The sequence below is a fragment of the Maylandia zebra genome, linkage group LG18, assembly GCF_041146795.1.
Source record: "Maylandia zebra isolate NMK-2024a linkage group LG18, Mzebra_GT3a, whole genome shotgun sequence".
NCBI classification, from domain to species: domain Eukaryota; kingdom Metazoa; phylum Chordata; class Actinopteri; order Cichliformes; family Cichlidae; genus Maylandia; species Maylandia zebra.
The window spans coordinates 10,709,163-10,733,136 of record NC_135184.1 but is presented as its reverse complement, the minus strand read 5'-3'; the positions used below and the strand labels follow the sequence as shown (position 1 = coordinate 10,733,136).

The 23,974-nt window shown below is 39.9% G+C and overlaps 1 protein-coding gene across 2 annotated transcripts in view; it reads right to left on the bottom strand.

The window, feature by feature from the left end:
* ankrd12 (ankyrin repeat domain 12) overlaps positions 1 to 23,974 on the bottom strand; it is a 40,310-nt gene that overhangs the window by 12,621 nt on the left and 3,715 nt on the right. The window contains exons 2-4 of one of the 2 annotated variants that reach the window (XM_004555265.4): positions 4,119 to 4,233; positions 1,568 to 1,718; positions 220 to 291 (exon numbers count right to left, since the gene is read on the bottom strand). In XM_004555265.4, the coding sequence (XP_004555322.3) occupies positions 220 to 291; positions 1,568 to 1,718; positions 4,119 to 4,178 (283 nt within the window). In that variant the 5' untranslated portion in view covers positions 4,179 to 4,233. The remainder of the gene's footprint in view (positions 1 to 219; positions 292 to 1,567; positions 1,719 to 4,118; positions 4,234 to 23,974) is intronic. The other variant, XM_004555266.5, reaches the window with a different exon arrangement.

Below are 23,974 nucleotides of genomic sequence, written 5' to 3'. Positions count from 1 at the left end.
AGAAGATGGCATTCTCTTAAGCCAGCCAAGTGCCCATGGCACTCCTCGGGCCCCCCCAGTCTCCGGTCGGTTGTTTAAACACAGACATGCGTGAGCTGTAATAGGGGGGAGATGCAAGGCGAAAACACACACGCGTGCATGTGTGCATGTGTGTTTACAGCAGAATAGCAGCGCAAAGTGGATGGGCGCGGGGGCTGAGGATCGGGCTGCAGCGATTACCTGCGTATATCCTGCAGGGAGGCACTAATCTCTCTCCCCAGGTCTCACTCGACTGGCCTGGGTCTGAGTCATCTACAGTGCAAAGCAGAGAGGATGGGAGGGGGGGGAGAGGGGAGGAAAAGGAGAGCAAGGTGGGGGGGGTGGAAGGGTGGGAAAGCACTGCATTAACGCTCGCTTGCTCTCTCTCACCCTCCTCGCTTCACATGAACTCAAACACAGACAGCCACAAAGGCACACTCGCACTCCACGCACAGATTATGAGTCATGGCAACACAGCAGACAGGAGAGGAGATCCGGTCCGAGGCGGTCACTGGGGTCGCTTCTTCGCCTCGTCCTACAGCTGCTCAACAAAAGGACCGGGGGAAGCTGCTGGAAGGCAAAGCCACTCTCCGCGCTAGTTTATTACGTGTGCGACATAAATTATACTTCCAAAATTGAGGGTTCTCATCTGTTAGAATGACACAGGACCACACAATGAAAACGATCATGTTGAGCTTTGCTCTACAGAGGAGATGAAGGCAAACCTGCAGGACTTCAAGCAGTCCATAAACATGCAGTTTATTTATTATAATTACAGCTGTACGATACAGTAACCTATTTTTAGGCCTTGAATCTGATAAACATATAGTTAAACTTTAACTGAAAGAGGGGGTTAGAACAGTGTTTACACAAGTGAGAGGAAGAACGACATGTCTGCACTGCTAAGATGAGTGCATTTTTATCGTCAACATAGTGACAGTTATTGGGAAATCTGTACACCATCAGTGAGGTTCAAGACAACTGCAAAGGTCTTTCTACAGCGCAGTTTATAAAAACATATAAAAATACAAATAGTGTACTTAACAAACAAATGTTAAATACAGCATTGCAGTGCATTTGTAGAGGGTTATTCTACTATTGAGGATGTAAAACAGTGAAGATTCTTGGGGGGCTTTTTACAGTTCACTTATACACTGGATATCTACGGCTACATAGTTCACTGCTGGTTTTGGTCTTTCTTTTTAAATGGGTTTTGTAGATAAAGGAAATAATGTGTTGAATGTAGAAAAAAACAAAACAAAACATGGTGTTATATTAGGAGGTGGGGTAGGAGGCCCTGATTACTATTTGTAACACTAAAAAATGAATACATTCTCATAGAATGATTCTTCATCCATCTCAGAATACACACAACAGGCCACAAGTTCATCAGTGAGACCTGACTTGGGTCCCGTTTTCGAAACAATATTGACCCGTTGTTGACTATTTGAAGACCTGTTTGACAGCAGGCCACCAGGGGGCAGTGTACAGACATGGCAGTGAGCCAGCAGCATGGCTGTTTGGAGAGAGGAACAGCAACACTCCTTACCCGTGTCGGAGTCTCGCTCCTCTGCCTGGGGCGGACTGGTAGTGAAGGAGAGCTTGCGCTTCATGGAAGACTTTGCTTTCCCTTCCTTCCCCAGCAATTCACTCCGGTCCAACTTTGGAGTTTTGGTGAAAGGCGACAACTTGTCTTTGCTCTGTCAAGGGTGAGGAAGAAATAAAACACACACAAAGAATTAAAATCGGGTCAAACGAGGCAGAGGTGTGGCCTCAGTTGAGTGCCGAGTGTGCCTGGATATGTAAACAAAGGAGCAATGGCCTCAAATGAACCCTGGCAGTCTCATTTTAAAAGCCATGTCAACTAGTTTGACAGCTAACAGGATCGAGCTTAGTACGCAGGTGGTAGTTCCTGCTTTACGTGACTTCTACTGCAGAGATAACACCGACTGCAATACGGTATTTGGGTGCTGCTTGCGAGGCTCACTTAAATGTTGTTCCCAAGGCGAAGTCTCAAGGGAAGAATACAAGATCTGGAGCTCCCCCCCCATCAGTTTACACACAAAAGAGAAAAAAGGGAAGAAAAATAAGTCCATTATTATGGCACTGTGCTGTGGGAGTGTGAAAATATTCACACCTGTGCAACCTGCACTGCCAGGCAAGCATTCAATACCATCAGACTTCATAGATTAACAGTTTCTTTTTAATGCACAACAGCACCTTTACTGATCATCAATTTAAATCATATCCGATTCAAAAATATATCTGCAGTCCCAGTCCTCAAATGCATTGCATTATAATCTGTATATAGCCTGCTGGTCAGACAAAAATTGTTTAGGGTCGTCCCCCACAGCTTTGGTAGATTATCTCATACTTGCATCACAACTTTCAGACATTTTATAGACAAACTGAGTGAGACACTCAGATTAACTGATGTTGCAGTGACAACTAATTCCTAACTCAAACCCTTCAAATTTAATAGCTATAATACTGAAAACACGTAAAGCAAGGTTGACCACGAAAAGCCTGAAATGGGACGATAAAGCAAGAAAATTACCTACATATACAGGGTGGCTTCCTGTTGAACACAAGTACCACCTCGTTTGGGTAATTTGCATTTCTTTGGTGACCAAAATCGGAGCCATAATTGAGCAGAAAAGACGACAACACCCACTTCAAAAGACACAAGATGTTAAATTTTATCCCTCCCACTTGCAGCTGCTGATTGCTTCTATGGTTGTAATTTTGGTTTTCAATGCCTGAATTGAATTTAGCCACTCCATGCACATATAAAACTATTTGATTCTACAGAAAATACACACGGTGGAGGTGGAGCGAAAACACTCCAGCATCAAACACAACCCACAGCAATACCACTAATCTCGCCATTATCACAGTGTCTTTCAGTTACTGGGTTATTCTGCACTCTGATCTGCAGACAAAGCTTTTTCAGAACCATTACTTTTAGTGTGCTGCACTTTGGTGCAGTAAAATACATTTCTGGCAGGAGGAAAATGTCTGCAGCATGGTGCTTCTTTGATCTCAGTGAAGCAATGTGCCAGCTGTGCAAAGCTGAAGTGTCTGGCATGGCTGAAAGTAGATGAGAGCTAAGATGTGAAGTACCTTTGCCTTGAAAATAAAGGCAGACACAAATGCTTCCTTGCATTTATGTAGAAAAGGGCAATTAAGCCCTGTTTGCATGGTAATATAGGAGATAGTACGTCAGATATTTCTCACGCACAACATTCGAGTGCATCTCTGGGTTAAAGCAGAATACTGTATCACAATAGAAAAAAGCCCCACAGAAATATATGCTGTGTTAAGAATATCCTTTTGATGAACCACAAGATTTATCTCGTTCTATCACTGGTAAACTACATACAATCAAATCACAATGTTGGCCGAACATAACCGCATTGATGTCAACATGTACATGTATGGCAGCTGAAGTGCACTGACATTTACAGAACAAGCCAATATAATGAATAATGCCGCTACAAGCTTAGATGTGCTCCCTGCTGGTGCCCAGATGTTAGTGTTCAGCAAGTGGGTGATGAGTGTTTACACATCAGAGCTCTAAAACCCAAGAAACATTCATGCAGATGTTTGAGAACTGAAACAAAAAAACAAAACAAAAAAACCCCTGTCACTCAGGAAGCAAAAAGTGACACACACACTCTAAAGAAGCATTAAAAGAAGTCAGCTGTCTTGGAGTCCAACACTCTCTGCATGCCACATGATTTAGCATCAATAACAGCTTCTCAATTTAGTTTTATTTTACCTGGTTTGCTCGATGAAAGAAAATGTGAATGAACCAGATTGTTCTACAATATCATGTGAACCAAGCAGTCAATCTTTGTTTATTCAAATGCCATTTTCATTGATCATGTGATCCTATTGACAGTTTCTGCCAAACTCTGAATTCATTTAGTTGTATTTAAAATCACCTGTGTATTATTTGGGGTCCAATTTTGTACAGTATTTCCCCAAGAAAATGTAAAGAAAACAAGTATCACTTTTGTAAACTTGCAGGAACTATTCCTTGTGTTTACCACAGGATGGTAATAGAAGCTTCTATTTGAAGTAAGAGAGTCACATACCTTCTTCCCCGCCTGCTTATCCACCATGGCTCCATCTCTGTCGCTCCCAGGTTTTGCCATGGTGAGGCAACCTGACTAGCTTAGACAGCTACAGCACAGTAGGTTCATCATGCACCTGGAGACAGAGACCACAACAGCAGTGAGGAGGATTTCAACCCTGCCACATCACTGCCTGTATGGAAGGCTGACCTAGTAATTCTTGCTGCAAACAGAGCACGCCTGCACGAGACAGTGGCAAGAGCAGGAGATGGTTTTAAAATGCAGGTACAATTAAATAACGTTTTTTTCAGAGACTGTTTATAGGCTTTCAGCAAATGTTTGTGTTACAGAGGAAACGAGCCAAGTAAAGAAAAGTCACTTAACCCCCACAGAGCAATGGAGGGGCAGGTATTGAAATAGTGCTGCCACAGAGCGCAACTCAGCTGTGTTTCAGGATGTAGGTTGAGTGGATCTGTAATCAGGGATTTTTATTGAAATTTCCATTGCATCTCTCGAGATTGACCTTAAAGCACCGGCAGGAAAAACTACATGAGGCAGCATGAATCACAGCTTTAGGGACTTCTTGGGTTTCTGAGAGGAAAACGTCCCCCTCTGTATGTTGTCCCTGCGGCCTACTCATCAGTGTAACCGAGCTCGTTTCTGATGTGGTTTGTGACGGTGTAGTAACACAAGCTGCAGAGTCACTGGGGTGCACTGTGGGTGCCAGCACTTTAGAGAAAGTACAACACTGAAGCTGAGCCTGCACCTGAAGCCAACATGGCATCTGTCAGTTATCTTGCCACATGAAGATTGCAGCTTTCAGTCATGAGACCCTCTATTATCTAGTACTTTGAATGAACTTTCCCTGCTTCCTTTTTTCGCTCACATATACACACCCAGTACCATGATGACTGAGCAGAAATAGCCTCCCGCTGCTTATGAAAGTCCCACTCTTACTCTATATTAAGAAACCTGAGAGCCATTGATTAGTTGTTAAGCAGCCTCCAAAATGATTGGGGCAGCCCCCATTACTCATAGGCATCAAAAATACAAGGGAACTCTAAATTTCATAGTAGACATTTAATTTTCCAAGAAGAGAACAAGCATGATAGCAGTTTTAGTATTGCACTTATTCATAAAACAACCAGGGCTTTTGTGTTAAGGGGTAAGCCATCTCAGTAAATAGCACAGCTCTGGTGTTCCCAACAATTCTGGCAAGTTCCAGGCTGAATAATTTATGATTAAATAATCAGATCAGCAATCTCTCACAGGAAAGTTCTGACAACAAAATGTGACAAAGTGTTTGGCACTGGCTAGCATGTTTTCTGGGTTTTTAAATAGGAAAGGACATTTCACAGGAAGAATCCTAGCCCATATTCACTGGGAACTATTTAATGACTCTTTAAAGATCACTTCCCACCCATAGACAATATACAGTATGGACATAGCCACCATGGTCCAATCCAGTGAATAGTAGTCTCATTATAATGCCCTGATCAGAGCATTTCTTACATCCTTGTAAAGACCCGTGATTGTTAAGTCATTAAATAATAGGATATCGTAGGGCTGGGCGATATGACCCAAAACTCATATCTCGATATCTTTTAGCTGGATGGCGATATACAATATATATCTCGATATTTTTTTAAAGCCATAAAGTAAGAACAAAAAGAGAGTTCTTAGTCAAAGCTGTGTCCCAGATGTCACACAGGCACTTGAAGAAATTACTCAAAAATAAATTATCAGCATTTATTAAATAATAATGCTCCATAAATAAAAGAAAACAATGTCGTTTTTGTGCATAACAGAGCGCGGTTAGCTCATTAGCGCGTTAGCTCGCTAACACGTTGACGCCGTCCAGCCCCATGCACTGGGCGATCTGCGGTAACTCTTTAACGGAGATTTGCTGTGTCCATCTTGTCGTTGCCTGTAGGTGAAGCTATGGGGGAGGGGGAGTTGTGTTCAGTGAAGGAGAGACGAGCCAGAGTAATGTTGTGCAGAGACAAAAGTGGACGAAAGAGAGGCAAACTTGCGACTCCACAAGTATAATTATAACGTGACATAGACTATATCGATATTGTCACATCTTATATCTCGTATGAAAATATATCAATATTTTTTTAAAAACTCGATATATCACCCAGTCCTAGGATATCCTAGATAAACTTTGTTTTTAACCACTCAAAATTTGCATAATTTACAAAAAGAACTTCGTGTTTTATTCAATATGTCCTAAAACTAGCAAATGAGCCCATAAACACAGGAAAGATTTTATACAACTGTGAGTCTGTTTTCAAAAGGAGTTTAGAATGAATGCAGGTTTGTGGCCCTTCTGCTTTGGCTTCACTTTACAAACACAGAATCTTCATCCAGATTTTATACTGTCTATGATGTGGACTACTTGCGACAGGCTCTCTTTACCTGGGTTTGAACTGGACTGCATTTTCTTTTTCATTTTGAAGATGTTCCGCAGAGAACTTTCTGACAGCTGCACTTGCCTTTGCAAGTTTCTCCTGTTTACACAGTATCATCTAATCTAACCTTGACACATGTGTATCACAGGTCCAAAGCCTGGTATGTAGTACCAACTTCTACTTTCAGTGGCTGACAAATAGCTTTTACTTGCATTGCCACCATATTCAAACAGTAGTGGCATGTTACACACTAAAACCTTGATTATTCCTGCCTGGTCTACAAGTCCGATAGGGTCTAAGTGATGTAAATGTCATTATTAGGTGAGTGCGAAGGTCCATAAGAATGTACACATGCTTGCCAATTTCTTATGACTGCACAGACGTCTGGAGACTTTACAATGCACCGACTGTGCATGAGACTTTAAGCAGATTTCAAAGAAGTATAACAGGAATGACTGCTCAGACATGATCTTTCTAGCTGCTTATACTCTTCAACAGAGTATATTGAAAACTTAAGTACTAACAAGGAAAGATATAAGACAAGAAACAGTCCTTTAAAAATGATTTTATAATTTATTTACTATTCGAGTAATTGAAAATCATAACCATCCTCAAAATTTATGGCTGTTTGCATTTTTCTTTCTAACACAGAGGTTCTACCATTCAAATGCTTTAAAAACCCACTTTATCTATCAATTACAAGCAATTGAGTCAAGTTTTTTTCTCCAGGAAAATGCATACATATTTAACATATCAATTTTACATGTTAACGTCAACTTGACGTCAACTTGTGCGTTTTTAATCATCATATTGTCATATTATAAAAGGGGGGAAAAAATTCTGATTAACTGTCAAGATTACTTGGGAACGAAACTGTTGCTTGCATAGTTTGGCCTCATTCTCTTTAACTTGTGCTCTAATGGGAGCCTGTCCTCATGTACAGGGTTAAAATTGGAAGGACAAGGGCAACCAGTATCCTTGAAAGACTGGCATTGCTTCTACACTATTAGTAGTGAAAAGTCCACTGTTAGTAGGTATACAAGTGATGGTAATATCCACTACATTCCATGTCTACAAAACGCTAATCACAAGTTCAAGGTCAGGTGAGGTTTTTGTGAGTTTTCTAAAATTAAGTGGTCATATTTAAGAGTCTTCAACTACCAAATGTTCAGCATTTAAGGATGCTGAACAGGATGCAAATATCGCCTTTGAAATTGAAGAAAAGTGAATGCAAGTGGCTTCTTCTAATTTAAACCTTTAGCATTAAGAAGCACAGCCTGTGGGGATCAGAACATATAAAAAGCCTTCAATTAGATACCATCCAGATGCAAGCTGAGCAACAAGCATGCTCTGACAGTGACACAATGTTTCATGTAATCACCTTTACGAGGGGCCATTTTTAGGATGTATATAAAAACCACAACTGAAAGTTTAATCAGCTACTCCAAGACAAAAGGCATGCCTGTCATAAACAAAGTGACAACGCTGACGCACGTTAAGGAGGAAACTGCTGTTGCTGTAATCTGCTCTGTGGTTGACATTTTTTATGTATTCGTGTATTCGTACAACTCTCAGGTTGACATGAATTATTTGAATATGGCATTGTTGTAATGTGTAGGTACTGAATATGATGCCTTCTTAGAGTCTAACCAAACTTTGCTCAGTCTAACCATTCTTAAGAAGTTGCAACATGTTTTGTTTTTTTTTTAATAAATTTTTATACAGATTTTTTGTGTTTACTTACTGACTTAATGTATAAAGGAAATAATTTGCTGTTGTGAGGCTTTAAACTTCGATTCTCGTCGTGCAGTTTAATCATAATCTGACTACGTGATTCTCCATAACATCATCACTCATAATAATCTCTATTGGAAAGCAGCATACATGTTACACATGCTATTCACCTTTCCGGGGAGAAACCAGTCGTGCTGGTTTTAACATTAATAAGGCAACTAGACTTCTTTCAGTAATCCCACATTTTGCTTCTTCTGATACCTTTTATGATCTTTGTCGATCCTGTGTGATACTGTGGTGTTGACAGGTAGTTTTTTCCAAACACATGGACCAACTGCACAGCCGAGGCCAGTGAGAGGTCATTAGTCAGCAGATAGCCAGTAAGCAGCAGCATTGTCATTCACGCAGCTGAAAGGGAGAATTGAGCTGCCCACAGTCAACTTGTTGGTGTAAAGAGGCTGGTGTATTGGGGGTATTAAAGCAGTGTGGACAGGCCAGGACCAAACCAGAAAACAAACGCTGACAGGACTCCAATCTGGCACAGAGAGGAGGCGAGAAGGGTGGGACTATAATTACAGAGGTATTTGGGCACTCGCCAATTTGGCATTTGCATTTACTGCGTTTCATGTGCAGCTCAGGGCTGCATAAGCCCCTGCACGCTCTGCCATTAACCTCAGGCTGTTTCAAGTCCAGATCAAACCTCGCCTTGATGACTGCTACAGTTCACTGAGACTAAAGCGGAGATTAGATTGGCATGAGATGTCATACTGTGGCAAACAGTGTGAGCAAAAATTTTCCAAACCACTTAATATCACTAAAGCAGATTTATCAAACTACCCCCCTCAACAAAAAAAACAAAAAAAAACACAACCCACGAGTGGGAAAAGGTTGAGAGATGTGATTACAAAAATCATCGGCTGATTTTCTCAGTCTCAACGCCATCACTGTGGTTAACAATTCAGCAGAAAAGGACACTGATGAGCACTAACAACACATGGGCCACTTTGAAATATTTTCAATAATCATATATCTGTTGAAATACCAGCTAAAAATCTCGGTTATAATTACTTAGCAGTTTCTTCTCATAGGGCTGCTCGATTATGGCAAAAATGATAATCACGATTATTTTCACTGAAATTGAGATCTCGATTATTTGACGATATTTATTTAACCCTTTAAGACCTACCATAGAACCAAGTCCGCCAGAGCTTATATTATTTTTTTACATGTTGTAGTGCCATTTGTGGGAGCATTTCAAGTTGCTATACAACTGTTATAGCCCATATTTTAATAATATGTATGCATTAAGTCCATAGTAACTACATTAATTGCAAAAAAGTGCAATAAACTACAAAAAAAATTGAAAATCGTTTTTGTTTTGTTTTTTTTACATATATTTCTACTTGGAGAAATTTAAGAGGTTTACCCCTCAAAACTTTAAATACAAAAAAAGTTGCAAAAAATAGTTTACAACAACAGGAAACTTATTGTGAGTGTCTTCATAGTTTTATTTTGGAGATACACCAATTTTTATATACTGCAGGAAAAACAAAAAAAAACAATCCTATGATGCAAATTTGCAAAGAAAACAGCAGGTGCATCAAAATAAACTATTTCCAGCAGTGCAATTCGAGTTCTAAGCATCCCAGCAACTATTTAGAAAAGTCAAACATGACCAGTATAGGCTTTTAAGGCCTACAAGTAAAAAACTACATTTCCGCGAGAATGACGTCACTTCCGGTTTCGGCCAGGAAATGGCGGACATGCGACAGTTTGCGCTGACGTCTGTTTCACTGTGGGAAGTGTTACGAACAGCTGATCGGATCGGCAAAGCGTGTGTCTGGAATATTATGTTTTTGTTCCTGCAAGCGCTTTTTATGCAATATTTGCAAAGCTTTATGTGGAAGGAAACCGTGACCGAGGACAAGCTGATGGCATCAGATGTAAGTACAACTCCTCCGGTTTCATATGCAAAACAAATTATTGCGCTAGCTTACACGGTTCAGGTTCTACAGGGATTTAAAAATAGTTACACAAAACGGAGCGTGCTGCTCTGACCGGCTTTAAAGGGTTAACAATGACTTTAAAAAAATAATATAAAATAGTGTGCAACACCACTGAAGTTTTTTTTTTTACCTCTTTTCAACCAACAGCAGTCACTCTCCTCTCCAAATAACTTCTGCTTAGCTTTCCGAGCTTCCCTGGGGTCCTCTTAATCAGCGGTCTCCAACCTTTTTTGCGCCACGGACCGGTTTATGCCCGACAATATTTTCACGGACCGGCCTTTAAGGTGTCGCGGATAAATGAGGGAGGGGCTAATAATCGGCTCAGTCATTTTTAATGATCGTTGAAAGCCCAGATCGTAATCGTGATTAAAATTCGATTAATTGAGCAGCCCTATCTTCTCATAAATGAACAGCAGTCAAAAATGCCAAAGTAAAACAACTTAGAGGGAAATTCAAATATTCACACTCCCAATCATTTGCCTCAATTTAATATGTTAAACTCCGATACTGGGAGGAAGATTTTTCCTCTTATGTTTTAGAAAGCAAATGATTTTTAGGATTATTTGTGACTGATTTATCAAATTAAAATGACAGTTTTCTGTGGCCTTAATTGATATATTAAGTTTATAAAGGTTTAAAGTATAGTAGATTATAGTATATATATAGTAGAATGACCAACACTTTATACATACATACATATTCACTAAAAATCTTATTTTGCTTCTTAATGTGTGCACTGATTGTGTATGTTGTTTTTTTATGTCTGTGTTTTAAAAGCTCAACCTAAGGATGGGCATTGAAAAATAGCTTAGGCCATAAATGCTGTGGTGTGTGGCATGGTTCATGTATTGTAGTCATTCCCATAAAAATAAACTGCAACTAAACATCAAGGTTGGAGGTCAACATATCACCCTTTACTAACCATCCTTCTTTACCTATAACATTGCAAAATTTGTGATTTCAAAAGAAGTAAATTCTAAATCTGAATGAATGAAGACAGCGAAATCCCAAGCCAAGTGTGCTGCTGCACTGCTGGTCTCTGTCTCCATTTATTTATAACCTAGCGTTCCTGCATTTTTAACTCCACTGGTTCCTGACTAACAACAATAACAACCATTTCCCTGTAGTGTTTGGGTGCGCCGGCCCTGACAGCAGAGCGGCTGCTAGTGCGTGTCCTTGCATGAGTGCAGCAGTCTGACAGGGGAATTGTGGTAAAAGACTCTGGGAGTGTTGGGGTATGTTCACTGGGGGAGGATGGAGGAGAGTGTATGGTGGAGATGTAGCCAGGAAGGATGACGAGCACACAGAGTATGGTAACCTGATCCACTGACTGCAGGATGGGACAGGGAGGGAAAGGGGGCTAAGAATAGCACCGAGCCTGACACACAGCTTGCAGAGCAGAGTACGCTGCCGCCACCAGCAGCAGAAACATTACTCCACTCCAGCTGCGAGAGTACTGCCTGCTGTGAGCTCTCACACACACCATGTGGAACATACATGTGATTTTCCCCTGCTCTCCCATGTGGCTGTACTTTCGACTGCAGGCACACACACACACACACACACACACCCCCACATAAGCACACGCACAACAAAAAACCCCTGATGAAAAGTGAGCTCTGACTAAACCACTGGGTTACACTGCAGTAGAAATAAAAACTGCTTAATTATTATCACGAATATTACAAATCCAGAGAAGATGTATTCAGCTTTTCCTACAATAGGATGTAGGGAAGACTGTGACATGCTCAAGGAGACGCTCGACGCCTGCTGCAACGGTAAACAGCCCGTCACGTGGTTGTGGTCCTACGCGCCATCGGGCTAAATGGTGGGGGAGGTCTCTCTCAGCTGTACATTCACTCGCTCCCTCCATCCTCCTCCTCCAACAACGACTCCCTAATGAGTAGCAGGACAAAGCCAACCGCAAAGGCCCGATACTGGAGGGGTAGGGGAGGTAACAATATCCAGCAAAGTGCCATCTCTCACATATAAATATCTGGACTGAAGCTGAATTAGATGTTCTTAAATACCTTACACAAAATCTATGAGGTATAAAGGCTCTTCTATTTTCTGCCCCTTCAAAAGACAAAAGAAAGAAAAAAAATCAAACAAAAAACAAAGAAGAAACAGCAGTATATCAGGAAGAGTCTATCATTTGTATCTGTAATGAATGCCTGGCCATATATTCAAATTAAGGGTTTGTGGTGTCTGGTCAAAGTAAGCAAGCAATTTAAAAAGCATAAAGAGCTGTTAGCTTACTATTCTACCCAGTATAATTGATATTTTTAAAATGGTGCTCAAAATTTATACTGGGGGGGGGGAACCCGGGAATAAGCAGATGTAAATTATAATTGTCAGCTGTGACAACAACAACAACAACATGTAAGCATGGTGCCTGGAGCAGCAACAATCAGTTACTTAATTTATTATACTAGCAATTAATTACAGGTATAATCAACACCTTAAACAGCTTCTTTTAGAAAACAGTTTTTAAAAAATATTGTGCCGTATTGCAAAAACAACAAATTTGGGTTCTGGACACATTATCCTGACGAGAGGTATTTTGGACTTTTTAACTCATAAAAAGAAATAATATTACCTGCAGCCACAGACTTTAAAATGCAATCACAACCTGTCTATTTTTTAAATGCAGAGTCACAAAAAGAGGTTGTATAAGCCCTTCATATCTTTGGGCTCTTAAAGTCACTCTCTTGTCATTCTCCTGACTCAACTATGCACCAAATTCAAAGCAGCATAACATTTCCAGCACAATGTAAGTGCAGCTTTCTTCCTCCCATCACTGGGTCATCTTAACTGAAGGCGCATTTCGACAAACAGCAAAAGAGACACTGGATGCCTCGAGGAGGCCGTTCACCTCTCACTACCCTAACCCCAGACAGGCGAAACACGCTGCCTCCCACCAGAGCGTCTGGCCTTCGTTCCAGTAGTTTTTGGCTTTCATAAATAAGACGGGCACACTGCTGGAAAGAGGCGGAGAGCACTGGTTAAACTCTCTGGCATGGGAAAAACATGGGTGGATATTAATATTAAGTAACTGTTCAAACCTGTACCAGTCAGCTGCTGCCAAATCTACAATGAAGCTAATAGCTTTTTGGTAGTACGACAGCAACTTTTATAGGTATATTTAGTCACTTACAACAACAACAAAAAAAAGTTTTGTCGTACAACTAAGTACACTTCATGTTTCATCTCCATTAGATACAGCATTTACTTTGCTAATGTCAAATACTATTATAACACCAGATTCTTTTGCCAAATCAATACTATGAAAGACATAATAAATTCATTTAAAGACCAGAAATTGTTTTTTGAGCTTTATTATGCAAGACAGAGTGCTGAACAATTTCAGTCTTATCCTTCGCTTAAATAAAATAAAATAATAATAACTCATCTAAATCTACAAGGGCGAGGCTCGGGACATGGCTTGCACACAAATAAAAGCCTCGTCAAATAACATGTTTGTACATGAGAGGATGTAAATAGGGTTAACTTCACTGGCACGAGAATAAGGCTCTAACCCGGACTGATGAAAAATGCCCACTAAACTGGTTCGAGAGAGTCTGACAGCCTTAAGAAGCCTACCGCCACTGCTCCGAATGTAGGTTAATGATCAGATACCCAAGCAGAGGACAAGAACAATGAAGCCTTTACTGCTGATTACGGGTTAAAAGGAGGGGGAGGGAATGTGGGAGGGATTAGACCAAAGGTTAGGACCCAGGCATAGGTCTTGTTCTCATTTCCACCACATGGCCAAGCTCACTTGACTCAAACACTGGAGAGCTGTTGCTGCTCGAGGAAATATTGATATCCACAGTATGGATGGAGAATTGGGGAATTTTTAATAAAAAAAAAAATCTGACTTTGAATTAGCAATTATCAGACTTGGCATTAATAACAGTGAGCTATATGCAACAGAAATGCATCTCATGTTGGTAATAGGGCTGCCACGATTTGTCGACTAGTCACGATTACGTCGACTATCAAAATCGTCGACGACTGATTTAATAGTCGACGTGTCGTTTGAAGCTTTGTAAGATCGCAAAAGACGCAGGAATAATAGCAGGATTTAAGAGTGTAATAACAGACTGAAACAGAAGATGGCAGCACAGCATGTACAAGGATGCCAGCTGCCGTTAAACCCCGAAGAAGAAGAAGCAGCTGTGTCCCAGAATTCATAGCGCGGCCCAGCTTAGTTTCCAACAATGGCGGTAGCTAGTTAGTTTTAATATTACTCTTATTATTCTTTCTGGGTCACAAAATAAACATTTAACATATTTTCAGGCGAGAATGTAGCTGTGTAAACCTCAAATATCGGCTCAGTTTATCAGGACACCACATATTTTCAAAAGCGCTCCGACGTTTTCGGAGACGTCTGTTACCCACTAGCTCGATAGCTAGCCAGGGGCTAGGCTCACTAGCGCCGTGAGAACACCGGACTCCCGGCAAATTGTTTTCAAACCCACCGCCGTCTTTCGTGACTCAGGTTAAATATATATGAGTCACTTAGATAAATTAAAAATGTTGTTGTTTGGCTTTTTTTTTTTTTTTTTTTTTTTTGTATTTTATTTGTTCCTGAGTAAATCGGTTTGGCTGAGATTAAAGTTATAGTTTTTACACAGCTGAATAAACGTCAAGCAGACAGCTGATTATCAGAAGTGTGAGATGCTGGAGAATATACTCCGGTGTCCTGTTATATTTTAGATAGCAAGGAGTTTATTAAACTTTACCGAAACAATTTGCAAATTTCATTAAAATTGAATAAACTATCATCTTGTCTTTATTTTTAGTTAGCACCTTAAAAGCTTAAAGCTGTAAGCTAATGATAGTTATATAAGAGCAGATGCTGCTGGTGCAATAAGCTGTAGTTTTACGTCCAGTGGATGATGATCTGATTAGTCGACTAATCGCATAAATAATCGGTGACTAGTCGACTATCAAAATAATCGTTTGTGGCAGCCCTAGTTGGTAACAAAAACTATTAACTGAAAAATATCCTGTTTAATACATGTTAAAAAAATGAATTAAAAAAAGCCTCATCACTGTTGCAACATGTTTGCTAAAACAAAACGCCCTCCTTTTCCTTTCAGAAAATTTGTAGGCAATGATTTAAAGCCCCTGGTGGCAAAGACATTACCTACATGACTATGAAACAAAACACATCTGCAGCTAACAAGGTGTCACAGCCACAAGGAATCCTATCCACTCGGTTCCATATGAGCAACTAGCTGGCCACAGTCTGAAAAATAAACTGTGAGGCAAATATTGTGTCAGTTTTCATTATGACATTCAAGATACGACTCCATCTACACCTGTCAAATCCTATTAAACTCGATGAGCTGCCGATCCGATCACAAGCCCGACACATGGCTGCCTGCGCAGTGCCAAAACCACAGCTCTGCAGTGCCAGACTAAGCTTAGATGAGACCAGTGTGTGCGGAGAGGTTGAAAAAGCAACTTCAGCTTCATGCTGCGAGGAGTCTACAGATTACATAGCACACCAACCTTTTACCTTTGATTTAAACCTCTTAAGTCAACAATGAAATACCAAAATTGCTCTTGAATAGCTGGAAGTTAATCAGTTAATTGTCTGAAGGCCTGGTTGAGTAAAATATTTAAACCTCTCCTTATTTCAACACTATAGTCTTAATGCTTAAGAAGACACAAGATGCCTTGAATCAACAACGCAGAGACAGCAACCATTTTCAGAGCTGGTATATTTTTTTACAGTCAGCCCCACAAGATATGCAGCATATTAATGTTTGTTTTTTTTTATACCAATTTGTATTCTAAAGTGTTTCATTTAAAGAGTGAGGCTGTGTGGAGCTAAAGGACAAACTCAGAAACATTAGATATTCATTGAAAGGAGTTAACCATTTACCTTCCCTCGGTCATTTTACACTGAAAGTGGATGACCTTGGTACTAAAATACATCAATTAGCTTAACAATTACATGAGGTTTTACAGCGTTTAGGACACTTGGTTAGATTTGTCCATTACAATGCACTCAGTGCTCCTGCGTGATTTCATATTACTGTGCTTTAGTGTTTTGATGAAGTGGTCAATACTGGAGCACTACATAAATCCATGGACCATAATACACCACAGCCACACCATTAAAACCATAAAGAGGTGAGGTAAATAACATTGGTTCAATGTAATGTTCTGCATTGAAACCTTAGGTCTGGGGATTCACGTGTGTGTTATGGGGAATTTAAGGTACTGTATCGTCCTTTTACATCTCTGTTGCTATAAAATCAACCAACACAAAGCCTATGTTAACGCACCTTTGTGCAGGCCTCCAAAAAGGTGACAGTGTATAGCTTGATGGCAATGATGCTTTGCTATGGGCTGTAAAGTTAGCGTTAGATAGAAGAGATGCTACTTCGACTGTTTTTAACACTCGGTTTCACTTCAATGTGAAGAAGTTCTGTTTATTATTACTTCCGCCTTCTGTACAGCACAGGCTAATCTGTAGCTGTAGTACATGAACAGCATGAACAGAAAAAACAAAAACAAAAAACAAACAAACTGCATAGCCCACGTTGCATGTTGTTCCACATATTTATGAACCATCACCAATGCAGTGCCATACTGAGCGTCTGATGTTAACATGTTCCACCATTTTAATGCTGTTTTAGACAGCTGGGAGCAGTACCAAAAGGCCTCCCTGTCTGGACAACGTGCCCCACCAAACTGCAAAACCAGCTGAGCGAAACTCAAGGTGGGAGTACGATCCAAGTCTAACTGAACCACCCCAGAATGTGTAAGAACTTATTTTAACAGATATCTTCAACATGCAGAACCTGCAGACAAGGTAAAAGGTTTTTTGCACTGCAAGATTTCTGGTTTCTGTTTGCAGTCTGGGCTAGGGCTGCACGATTAATCGTTAGAAAATCGCGATCTCGATTCATACTTATGTGCGATCTCATTTCCAAATGACAACGATTTTATAAAAAATTAAAAAATAAATAAAAACACGACGACGATTGTACCGCATTTTGATCCGGGACGTAGTCTGCACGAAAACAAGCGCTCACTCTTCCGGCTCAACAAATGACAAGGGCGGAGCCTTATACCACGTGATACAGAAGCTGTGCCGTGTGATGCTAAAATTAGCAGAGAAAAAACAACTGAGAGCACGTCAAGGATGACGAGAAAGTGACAGGAGAAAATCCGTCCCAGTCAACCACCCAAACATCAATAACGGGAACCTTATACAGCGCTTCCCTATACCCGTCGAACTCCCGCAGGCACAAAGAAATTACGGAGGCTATCACTTATCACCTGACCAAAGATATGGCTCCCATCAACACTGTGCAAAACGAGGGATTTAGGAAAATGATCAACACTCTAGACAAACGCTACACAGTGCCATCCCGCAACTATTTTTCTATTGTTGCACTACTTGCTCTATACACGCAGTGTCAACCAACGGTGGAGACGGAATTTCAAGCAGTACAACATTTTGCGGCAACAACAAAATGTGAGACATTTATTGTTTTTATGTTCAGTCTCAACTGTTACGAAGTTGATGTGCAGTTAATAAGTGCAATAAATATTTGTACTGGAAAAGAAAATCGTGAGAGAATCGTGATCTCAATTCTAAGCCAAAAAAATCGTGATTCTCATTTTACGCAAAATCGTGCAGCCCTAGTCTGAGCTGTATTACACAATCTTGTTGGAGCAGTTGGTGGCTGCATGCAGATCAAAAGAAAGAAATCTTTGGGAGTGTCCTTCAGAATCTGCCAAAGTTCCCATGTCTGTTTGGGTGGCACAAAAGGAGCCTACATTTTTCATTTTGTGGTTTATTAGTGTATATAAGTCAGCCCCTTCCAAGTTTGTTTAATCTTTACTGTAATCATATGCAGAAACATGAAGAATTTCAACAACTGTGCCCAATTTCAGCAGGTTAATTCTAAACATATCTGAACTGCTCTAAACTGTTTTGTGCATGAAAAGGGCCACAGTTGATTATACTTCAAACAAGCATGTTGAACACATGCTTTGCTTTCATGTTATTTAATCAATAATGTTTGTTTTCAATTGTGTCTATAAAAACAAAATGAAACTGATTAATGTATAGGTTCTGCCACATAAAAATGTCTTTCCTTATTACTACATGTGCAATTAACTTTAATAACAAAAAAACCCTTTAAATTTAATGGGCTGGCTGTAGCTCAGGAGGTAGAGCTGTCATCTACTTGTTGGAAGGTTTGTGGTTCGATCCTTGGCTGCTCCAGTCTGCATGCCAAATATTCTTGCGCAATATAATAAACCCAAGTTGCTCTCCAGTGCATCCACTGGAGTATAAATGTGTGTGAATGTTAGACAGAAAGCACTTATGTAGAAAAAGCATAGACAATAGCGCTTTTATGAATGGGCGAATGAGGCAAGTTGTATAAAGTGCTTTGAGTGCTCAGGTAGAGTAGAAACAGTGCCAACATTGCTATGTTGCCGTTGCTTCAAATATTTTAAACAGTTAGTAAGACATAAAACCCATCATCAAAGGCAACCCTAACTCTTATGATAGGTGTATAGGTTACTTCCTGTATAATAACCCTAAGCGATCTCAATTGTAGCCTGTTTTCACCTTAGCTTTAAACCCATTTAAAATGAAAACTAGCACAGTCATGGATAGCATAAAGCAGCATGCAGAGTACTGCCAATGATTAGCACAATCTGATCACATTTCTCCACTCAAAAAGAGCTCAGTGACGCGATTTATTCTACAACCAAAAGGAATCCACTGAAATTGTCCAGTGAATGAAAATCTCATTAACCTATTTTACAGCAGGAGGGTCCTCAGCCTTCCGAAAGCATGGTCACAAAACCGAGCCAGAGTAAACAGGATATGACTGCTTTCTTTGGCATCAGTGAAGTGAAAGCAGTCCATGAAGAATGCAAAGAACACACCCACTGTCAAATTGTCTTTTTTCACAATAAACTAGCAACAGACAGATATATCTCTCACTGCTCATTCATAAAATAAAACTTTAAGAGCTCTTTAATAATTTAAAAACCTACAGCATTGTAATATTGCAACCCAGTCTGTTCCTTCCTTCCTGTGCGCATGAGGTGCATTCACAGTCACGCAGGAAGGTCACAGGCTCTCGAACTGTCGGCCTTTAAAAGCATACAATAGATTATCAAGCCGTTACACACAAAGATAATGCACTCAACGTACCAAACAAAAACAACACTTTGCACACATTCAGCTGCTGGCAAAGGCCAGCACATGTTGTGAAATCAGGAGGCTCCACCCTCTTCACAGACACATGCACAAGCGCACGCTTGCTAGGCCTCTTGAAGACGCAGATACTCGGCTGATGGAGCCAACTGCAGGTTCTGGTCTAGCTTGAGGCACATCACATCATGACCACTGCTTGCTTTCATGCTCCCTTTTGAACTGCAACCCAATAAGTGTAGTCGACAAGATGAAGTGAAAGTGATACAGAACAGAATTTTAAGCTGCCTCAAATAGAGGAAACAGATAATTTCTTTGGCTTATTGTGCTTGGAGTTTTTCCCATCACATTTGTTGTAACCTTTTTAAATTTCACTCCATCTTCTAAGATGACCAATCTTCACCATCACAAAGCTTAAACGGCACAGCCACAGTAGCCTCAATAACCAATAATGGCAATTTATCAATACTCAGTGGGCAGTGGTGTTCACTTTGCTGAAGAGTAAAAAAAAAAAAAAAAAAAAATGACTGTTTGGGGGGGATTTCCCTGAAGATATGGCCCTGCTGTGAGCACTCAAAACAAAAAAGAGGAACCCCAATCAGAATGTTAGTAAAGTAAAACAGCTTTATTACAACCATAAGTCATTCTTGCTCTTTGTTGCTGTGAAATGCTGCAATATGGCAAAGATCAGACCAAGCAGACAACATATAGGCCCAAAATACCAAAGATAGCCAAGCTAAAACTCTCAATGTGAAGGACTCGAGTACAAAAGGCACAAGTTTAGGTCTTAAACAGACTGCTTATGTTTCACATGAAATGAACCAATACATTTAGTAAGCTTAAGCTCATATGAAATCATTACTTTCCTTCACTCAGTGATGTCCAAGTCATCACTTTGTGTCTAGGCTTAACCCTAAACCCGTGAAGGGTTAATACCTTTCTCTCTTGTTCTCTAAGAGAATGTCTTCTAAATAGCTTAAGACATTTTCCATTGCACCGATCTGCATTTAGAACCCTCCACCTCCATGTGAATGTTACTCCTTTAATCTGCCGCCTCTTATTTTTCCCCTTTCTTAAATTACTTCTCACCCAAAAAATGCATAACGCACAAAACATTTGATATGGCAAGTTAGGCATTGTGTTATGGACTAAAACAAATTACAAAAACAAAATATTGTATAATACTGGAGACAAAAACAATAAAAACTGGAAATAAGTATTATGTACTTTCCACTGTATGAAAAATAATCCAAATGAACAACTGTAATGCAAACAAATTTTCTCAAGAAGTGCACTGTAAAGAGGAAATAACGTATGCCCTTACATAATTGCTCAGGCATTACAGCACCTTAGTCAATACCCTATTCTCTAAGAAGCTTATAGTCTGTCTGGAGAGGCTTTATACTATAGATGTCATGCTAACGTTTTCCAGTTATTTTTAGAGCAAGCCCTCTTTGTGCTTGCATTATTAAGCAAGAAAATATTGGAAGGAGTCTAATAACAATCTAAGAAATCTGAAAATTTGACGTAGCTGGACTTTCAGTTCAGTATTAACTGTGTACTTGGGCTGCATTTCTTTACAAGCGTCTGCATGGCTCTCAGCACGTTTCTGTCTATGCCTCTTATGACGATCTGCCTCGACGGCATGTGTAAAACTGATGTGACTGCAGATTCTTTCCCACCATCTGATTTCCATGATCTGGCAGAAATAAGAGGAAAATTAGATTTTTGAGAATCCAGACCTGTCACTATGCATGCGAGTGTGATCAGAAGATAAATGCTGGCATTAAATATTGCCAAGACAGCCAGAGAAAATATTTCAAACTGACCAAAACTGCTCTGTAATTAATGTCTCAACCACAGCGCGACCGCAAGAAGCAATTATTCAGATGATCACTTTATTACTATATGACATAAAGCTACAATGTTAAATACAAAAACAAAATGCTCCGTCTAAACATAAGTAGTTTTAACTTGCTTAATGACATTACTTTTAAATAACAGTTTTTCTGCAGATCAAACACTTCATCGTTACAGGAAGTCATATCACATTGACATATGGATTGATACGCAGTTGTGACAGTTGAGTCACAATTGAATTGCTGTTTAACATGCCCCTCCTTTATGGCAAAGTCTCACCTCCAATTGACTACGCCATGAGACAAACTCTGTAAGGGATTTGTAGACGAGCAATAAAAGCTAATTTAGTGTCTGAAGGAAAGAAGGATGAGTGAAAATGAAAGCAAAAGCTTTGGAAGAGCAACACAAACAAGATCCAATCAATGAGAAAGAGGAAATTAACATATCATATGCCAGTTCTAACAAAAATACTCTCAGAGAACAACAGGTCATATTCTCTTGCGGAAACTGGTTGAATTTTAAATAAAAAAAGAAAAACAAAAAAAGATTTGCCAGCTGGTTTGTGAAACTGATCGTCATCAAGCTACATGTCAACCGATATCTGCCCACTGGCTCTTCACCCCATACATGTGCTAGACATTTTTGATGAAGGTGTCAGCCAGCTTATTATCAAAAGCAGATTTTTAAAAGTAAAGTTAGTCATATGCCTGTGAGTAAATACACTATAATAGAACTGTCAATGCAATGATAGGATGGGCAGACTGGCAACTGCAGACAAAGTGCATTAACCTCCTAGGACCTGCCGTCCACATATGTGGACATCACATTTTGGGTTATTTAGACCAAAATACTCAATTTTGCTCAACCGGGGCCTGATATCCATTTACGAGGACATTATACTGCTACTGTTCTATCAAAATTTTAAATGAATATCCTCATATGTGGCTCTGATTCATAAAAAGACAAATCAGGTAAAAAAAAAAAAAAAAAAAAAAAAAATCTGGTAATTCTTTGTTTTTACATTCATTGGGCCCCAATATGCCCAAATATCAAAGAGAAATTAAAAATGCATGCCGTGGAAGAGTTCGGGTCTTAGGAGGTTAATGTCATTATAATTTCAACGGCTTCTGGAATAATGGGCAATGCCTGCTATCTAATGGCAGAAAGGTGCCCATTTACCTTGCAGTTTGACAACAATGTAAATTCAGCTTGTTGGGAATTTGGGGAAGAATTGCTCTAGTCCTTCCCTAAAAACTCTAACTTACTGTTTAGTGGACCATGAACCAAAATGGCCAAAATGGAGCCTTTGGTAGAAAGATCTATCTCAGGAAAGTAAAACCCACTAGATTTCTGAAGATCAACCTGTGGAAGGATCAATGATTGCCTTTGTCTCCAGATCGCCCGGTCCACTTTTGGCAAACTGTAACATTTGACCATTTGCTCTGAGATTCTGCTGTTCACCCCATAGCCAACTTGCAGGCCTCTCAAGACATGCGAGTCCTCATGAGCCTGGGGCTCTTTTCACCCCCACATGCAACCACAGACTTTATGCAATTAGACTGAAGAGGAACTTTACTATCAAAAAACACCCACTGGTCAGGACATGCAACCATTCATGTTTTAATGTACTAAGCCTACCTTTCCCTACCTCCCTCACATTTTCTAGGTGTTTGTTTTTCATTTTAAATTATATCTAAAGGTCAATAAAACTCACAAAAAAAGACTAAGTTGAAAAATGTTGAGCTGTCTTACCGCACCAATAACAAAGGTAGCCAGGCAGAAACAGAAGAAAGTGAACTGGTGCATCAGCAATGCAGACATAACAACAAAACAAACACGACATTGGAGTATGTCTTGATGAGTTTGACATGCTGAAACTTTGAAGGGGATAGTAGTATTTACACAGCTTTTCTCTTGTCCTTTTGTGTTGTTTGTGTGTCATCCGGCACATGTGCAAGTCTTTTATTACTCCTAAGTACTTGTTTGGGCAGCTATTTCGAAAAATTTAATTATTTTAAAACCCCAACATCAAAACCACTAACAGGTCAACAATGAAATGTTTTCTGGAAACCTTTATATAAATGTATTTATTAAAAAAATTAATTTAAAAAAATATCATACTGACACCACCACCCACCCAACCATTGTTACACTATGCACAGAGGTTAACAGTAGAACATACCAAACCCTAACCCTAATGCTATCTTTAATTTCACTTGGGACTGATTCATTTAAAATCTTGAGGTGAAAAGTCAAACAAGCAAGCAACTTATTGTTTTTGAAATTGCTGATTAGTAACACAACACCTCCAATAGCAGCCACCATGGCTGTTGGTAGCAGCTAACAGCAGGACAATGTATCCCAGTATTCTCTGGAAGAACATGAAAAGTAAGACAAACAAACAAACAAAAAAACAACAAAAAACAAAGAGTTCAAAGTATTGACTTGACCTACAAACTCTCTGGATCCCCATGCAATCTATCCTCTATCTGATGCAGCACAACAAGTCCAGTCCATGGAGCCCATACCCCAAGTCTGCTCAATTATGGCAATTCACATTGAGATCACAGACAAAAGCATCAAGCACAGATTGCCAGTACAAAAGCCGGGAATGGCATTTGATGCTCCTTTCCAGTGGCTCCACAGTAGTGCTTTACA